The sequence below is a fragment of the Carassius auratus genome, unplaced genomic scaffold, assembly GCF_003368295.1.
Source record: "Carassius auratus strain Wakin unplaced genomic scaffold, ASM336829v1 scaf_tig00216072, whole genome shotgun sequence".
In the NCBI taxonomy this organism is placed as follows: Eukaryota; Metazoa; Chordata; class Actinopteri; order Cypriniformes; family Cyprinidae; genus Carassius; species Carassius auratus.
Window position 1 is genome coordinate 105,534 of NW_020528393.1, and position 6,670 is coordinate 112,203.

The 6,670-nt window shown below is 34.8% G+C and overlaps 1 protein-coding gene across 1 annotated transcript; it reads left to right on the top strand.

The window, feature by feature from the left end:
- Positions 1-9: 9 nt before the first annotated feature.
- LOC113097032 (ribonuclease inhibitor-like) lies at positions 10-5,420 on the top strand. Its single transcript, XM_026262267.1, has 7 exons — positions 10-164; positions 1,130-1,306; positions 1,425-1,595; positions 1,776-1,949; positions 2,071-2,241; positions 4,205-4,237; positions 5,414-5,420. Exons 2-7 carry the CDS (start codon positions 1,272-1,274, stop codon positions 5,418-5,420), a joined length of 591 nt encoding a protein of 196 aa, XP_026118052.1. The 5' UTR covers positions 10-164; positions 1,130-1,271.
- Positions 5,421-6,670: the final 1,250 nt, after the last annotated feature.

Consider the following 6,670-nt stretch of genomic DNA (forward strand, 5'->3'; position numbering starts at 1 on the left):
CTTTCAGACTGCAGAATCACTGAAGAAGGTTATAAAGCTCTGGCTTCAGCTCTGAGATCAAATCGTTCTCACCTGAAAGAGCTGGATCTCACAGGAAATGATCCTGGACAATCAGGAGTGAAGGAGCTTGTAAATGTACTGCAGGGTCATTTGTGTAAACTCAGGTGAGTATTCCTAAAATACATTGTAGCAGTTAGAAAATGAAACCATTAAAAAAAAAATCTATTAAAGCTTTGTTATGACTAAAGGGCCTTTTACCAGGTTGGGGAAAAATACTGATTGACTGGAAGGGATGTTAAAGTTTAATCGATTAACTAACCTTAAAAAAATAATGGCATTGGCTAATTACACATGTGATTGTTTGGCTTTTAGAAATTCTACTTCAGTTACAGTAGTGTTAAAAAATAAACAATACAAATATGATAGCGGTTATTTGGAGCTGATGAAGTTTAATTTCACATCAGATCTTGCAGCTTCTCTAAACTCTTAAAAATAAAGGTGCTTCACGATGCCACATTTTTTGTCTAAATGGTTCCATAAAGAACCTTTAACATCTTAAGAGTCTTTCTGTTTCACAAAAAGGTTATTTGTGGCGCAAAGAAGGTTCTTCAGATTATACAAAAGGTAAGAAAGAAGGGTTCTTTAAAGAACCTTTGACTGAATGGTTCTTGGTGGAACCAAAAATGGTTCTTCTATGGCATCGTTGTGAAGAACCCTTTAAGCAACTTTATTTTTAAGAGTGTATTTCCTTCACTGCACATACAGAAAAATGTCCTATTGCAAGTTAAGCAGTGGTATATTATTCTTGCGTCTTTGTTTTTCATTATTCTGCAATAATTTAGAGCCTGTATCACTATCCAGTCATAGGCTTTGTTTGACACTATATTGATCTCAACTTGCCAAAAAAAGAATACATAAATATTAAAAAAATAACGAAAACCTGAAATCATGGACAAGCACAAGAGAAGCAGGTGTTCTGTTTATGTTGAGGAACACACGTTACATGTCTGTTACTAATAAACGTCTGTTTGATCATGTGATTTTCCATGTTTATGGAAAATTAAACTAGTTCTAAAATATTAATATCTTATTGCATGTAATGTTACTGTTATTCATCCGGTGTTTCCAGGTTTTTACAAAGTCCTGCAGCAGTTGAAGCCTGTCAGTATGTGACTAGAGTTCTCAATATAAAAGACCCATTAACCCTGAGTGAGCTGAATCTGAGTGAACATAAACTAGAACTAAAGAATATAGAGCAGCTTGCTGCCCTGATGCAGGATAAACACTCTAGACTCAACAAACTTCAGTAAGTATTATTTCCATTCATTGTACATTCACAGTATCTTAAATCAGATGAAGTGTAATCACTAAATATTTGCATCAAGTACCTCGTGTTGGTAAATTCTCCTCCTGTCACATTTTAGGCTGTGTGACTGTGATCTAACAGAGGAAAGCTGCTTAGTTCTCGCTACAGTCCTGAGATCAAACTCCTGTCTGAAAGAACTTGACATGAGCAACAATAATCTGCAGGATTCAGGAATAAAGAAACTCCAGAACGGATTAGAAAATAAAAACTGCACACTCAAAAAACTCAAGTGAGTAAAATGAAAATTTTATTTTAATAATTTATTTAATTTTTAATCAGAGTCAAAATCTTATTGTAGCGAACAAAAGAAAGAGATGTTTCATTTTGATAGAAAGACTTAAAATCCATTTGAGATTTTTTTCAATATAAAACAATTTAGCAATTAATTATAATAATATTTTTCCTGTAGACTTTCATACTGCAGTATCACAGAAGAAGGTTATAAAGCTCTGGCTTCAGCTCTGAGATCAAACCCTTCACACCTGATAGAGCTGGATCTCAGAGGAAATGATCCTGGACAATCAGGAGTGAAGCAGCTCAGTGATTTACTACAGGATCCAAACTGTCAACTGAAGACACTGAGGTGAGATATGATGAAATGAACAATATACAAACTACTTGTTTTTTTATATATTTTTTTTATATACAATACATTAAAGATTTAAGGAATTTTACTGAATTGAATCCTGCTTCAAATTCTGCAGGTTTTTGAGTCCGGATGCAGAAAAGGCTTCTGAAAATGTGCCTGGACTTGTGGGTAAAAATCTGTTGCTGGTAAAAGAGTTGAATCTGAGTAATGTTAAACTAAAAGACACACGAGTGAATCAGATCGCTGCTCTACTGCGGGATAAACACTGTCAACTCAACACGGTGATGTGAGTATTTTACATGGTTTAGTATTGTAACTTTTAGTAGTGTAAACCACATATTAACCAAAACACAATATAATGAAAAAGATGACAAATTACTCTCAGATATGATGTTATATCTGGATCATCTTGCCTGTGCCAGAAATATTAAACCTAGCCGAATTCTGACATATAGCTTTAATTTGCAGGAAGACTGCATGCTATTACTTCGCTGAACTTCTCTATCCACCATAATGTGGTTTGATATCCAAATATAGATATTATTATTTCTGTAACTTAAGACAGCACTAGATTCACAACTGAAAACATAGATAGGCTATCTAAAAAATAAATCAATAAAAAATAAATCAGTTTGATTCAGTGTCGGTTCTCTCTCTGTTTTCAGTCTGCGTAGATGCAGTATTACAGAGAAACAGTGTTTCATCCTGACTTCAGCTCTGAAATCAAACCCATCACACCTGAGAGAACTGGACCTCAGTGGGAGTAAAATAAATACAGGAGTGAATCACTTATGTGACATACTGAGGCATTCACACTGTAAACTGGAGAGACTGAGGTGAGGAACATGCATACAGAACAAATATATATATATATATATATATATATATATATATATATATATATATATATATATATATATATATATATATATATTTGTTCTTTATGCATGTTCCTCACCTCAGTCTCTCCAGTTTACAGTGTGAATGCCTCAGTATGTCACATGTTCCTCACCTCAGTCTCTCCAGTATATATATATATTTGTTCTGTATGCATGTTCCTCACCTCAGTCTCTCCAGTTTACAGTGTGAATGCCTCAGTATGTCACATAAGTGATTCACTCCTGTATTTATTTTACTCCCACTGAGGTCCAGTTCTCTCAGGTGTGATGGGTAAAGATAATGAGTTTTATTTTAAACTAATTTCTCTGAATCTAGGTTCAGTGGATGTGAAATGACAGATGAAGGATTTTCTGCTGTGACTTCAGCTCTGAAATCAAACCCATCACACCTGAGAGAACTGGACCTCAGTGGAAATAAATTAGGAGACTCTGGAGTGAAACACCTCTGTGATCTACTGATGAACCCAAAATGCAAGCTGGAAATACTCAAGTATGCAACTTTATGCTGTATAGAAGTTACAGTGTGATTAAAGTTTATAATTCTGTTGGTTATTTGAAACCATTGGAGCCAAAAATAATAGTGTTTATAGCACTACAGCGTCTGGAATTTGCCTTTTAGTTTATACTAGCTTTTTTTAATTACATGCTGTAGCACTTCAGTAAGGTGGTCATTGTAGATTAACCCATTTTCCTTTTTCTGTCTTCAGTTTGTGTAAATGCAGTATTAGAGAGAAATATTGTCTCAGCTTGACTTCAGCTCTGAAATCAAATCCATCACATCTGAGAGATCTGGACCTCAGTGGAAATCAACTAGGAGACTCTGGAGTGAAAAACATCAGTGACCTACTGATGAACCCACAATGCAAACTTGGAAAACTAGCGTTAGTAACATTCCAAAATAGCTACAGAATAGTAATTTTGCACTTCCACGTTAGTCATATGGTCATAATAGCTAATGCCCAGAAACGTTAGACAGCATTGAATTTCCACAGCCTGAGTTGTCTTCTCTAGTTCATCTGTCATTATCCATGATTTACATACAGGAAGAAAAAAATAACTGGAACATGAATATGCCTAGATTTAATTTAAGGGTGATGTTCTTGTCCCTTTATATTGGCTTTAGTTTTTAAGTGCTATTGTAGTCTGGGCTATCCTGGCCATAATTTCTGGTTTGGATCTCTAATCAGATATCAGAGGTATTTGAATTGAGACACTGATTCCAGGCACTGGTTCTGGATGGTTTGGGACAATCAAATCTTTCTCCATGAAATAATACCCAAGGTTTAATGATGTATGACATATGTACTCAAAGAACTGAGTCTTTTTTTCTCTCTCTCTTTCTGTCTTCAGTCTGTGTGGATGCAGTATTACAGAGAAACAGTGTCTCATCCTGACTTCAGCTCTGAAATCAAACCCATCACATCTGAGAGAACTGGACCTGAGTGGAAATAAAATAGAAAACACAGGAGTGAAGCACTTATGTGACGTACTGAAGGATACACACTGTAAACTGGAGAGACTGAGGTGAGGAGCTCTATATATTAGAGTCAAAATGAATAACGATCAGTTAAAAACAAGATATTTTATACTCAGTATTTTGTGAAGAGCCTGAGTTTACAGTGTATTTATAGAAAGTTGTTTGTTATTGATATTTGTTTTTAAGATTTCTCTTTCTCTGTCTGTCTGACTCCTTCTAGTCTAAATGACTGTGGCATTACAGATGTTGCTTGTTTGGCTCAGTCTTTGGATAAGAAGACATCATTACGTTTTCTAAAAGTGCTTGATCTGACTAACAATAAAACACTAAACTCAAAGACGCAGCTCACTGAGGTGCTAAAAGAATCAGGCTGTGAACTGAGGTGAGTAAACAGCACTTTGTGGAATAGAGATCTACCTATACCTCATACATAGAAAGTCTTTCAAATATTTGTGAAAGGAACATTTTCATTAATCTTTATTAAATTGAGTTCTTGTGTCAGAACAATAATTTGAAATGAATTAGCCTGTTTCACCAAACTAGTAAAGCACAAACCTTGCCCCACAGTTAATTTCATTCATCACAGTCACCTGTCAAAATAATTTTGACTTCAGAATAAATCATAGATGATATTTAGTCACGACAAACAGTAATGCTATCAGGATCTTCTATCAAGGCAATAATAAGGCAAATGTTTGGTTTAGGTTTGGGTGTTAGTATTTGTTTAATCTTTGTGTTGATAATTAACACTGCAACTGACATAAAATCAGAGTCAAATCATTGAATCAGGCTGGGTTTGTGCTAAACTGGTATGAGGGAAATCACTCGATTAATAAAATGTTGAACACAAAGAAGATGAGGATAGAAACCATGCAACTACAACAATAGCTTTATTAAATGCTTTAACAGAATAAAATCATTGTACTGAAGACAGACTGATAATTGTGGGCCGACTGTAGGAAAATGCTGCACTCCTGGTAAAATCAGTGCAGATACTAGGCTCAGCTCACAGTCGTCCACCATCACATGATCAATGTTTCTGTCTTTTCAGTCATGTTCAACATCATTTATTTTACTTTCAGTTACTAATGGACACTAATGGACTATAGTGCATGCACCTGAGATCACATGCTAATAAATAACTTTTCATGTTCAGGCTTAGAGTTTTGAGTTCGAAGGATTATGTTATTATGAAAAAAAATATGTTTTTGCTCCTTGACATTTATCCTATGTAAACTGTGGGATATAAGATCTGTTTTATTCCTAATTTGTAGGAATAAATGTAAACCATACACTCATCCTCGTCTTTTCCCTTACAAAGACTGGATTTATAGATCTTTTTGTAGTCACAGTAACACAAAGACAGAAATATATGAATGTTATTTCAATCAATCGCTAGTCTGATTATAGCAATGTTAATGTTAGTGTAATCTGTTACCATTTTTGTAGAAAAGTAATGGCAGAAATGTGGTAACGAATTTGCAACTTGTTACAGCCAACACTATTTTTTTTTTCTCTTATCCAATTCCTTCTTACAGACTAGACCGTGAAAAGCTTGCTAAAACGATTTGATGGATGGTTTGGGTATTAAGCTCAAGAAGCTGTACAAACAGAACCTGTCAACTTCAGGTAAGAGATCCTCAGAAGAGCCTCACTATAGTACTGTGTCTATGGGGATAAAGTAATCTCCAATGTACATGATGTATTCATTATCTCTGAGTTTGATGTCTTTGAGAACAGCACTGTGTAAGTTTACTTACTTTACTTTTCACTAATGGAGAAAAATCCTGGAATATTTCCCTAAAAAAATTTTTTGTGACGTGAATGAACAGGATACTTTTATTCTGGAAGTGAACTAATCCTTTAAATTGAACTAATGTAGAGTTTATTTTGGCAAGCTTTTATTTGTTACATTTTCAAATTATTAGGTTTAGATCTTCAAATGAGACAAATTTGTTTTAATGAAACTAAGCTTATGTGATTGAATGACAGCTGTTGGTTTAGTGTTAATACAAATGGTCATTTTGTTTTATTTACAGGTTGATCAGAGAACAGATGCGTACAGTAAACAGGGGACTGGCTCTTTAGTATAAATTCTTCATCAGTCATGTAGTGGACTGTAGGATGGTAACACTTAAAATACACCTTACACTCAACAATGAGGAAAGTTTCATTTCAATGTAATCAGGTTTATGTGGACAAACAGGTTGTTTCTGCCTCTTACTAGCATGCATTGCAAATGTGTCTTAGTTCAAACATTGTCAAGACTCTCTCTTCTTGTTTCTTCCCCTCTACATCACTTTCACAGCAGTGCTAAGTGTCGTGTGTTGACAGTGCAG

What these genes read in the sequence shown, in the direction of transcription:
- LOC113097032 (XM_026262267.1), top strand. Translation starts at nt 1,272, where the DNA reads ATGCAGGATAAACACTCTAGACTCAACAAACTTCA. An exon ending in TGCACACTCAAAAAACTCAA is followed by an intron (nt 1,596 to 1,775) that starts GTGAGTAAAATG and finishes TTTTTCCTGTAG; the next exon opens with ACTTTCATACTGCAGTATCA. An exon ending in TGTCAACTCAACACGGTGAT is followed by an intron (nt 2,242 to 4,204) that starts GTGAGTATTTTA and finishes TTCTGTCTTCAG; the next exon opens with TCTGTGTGGATGCAGTATTA.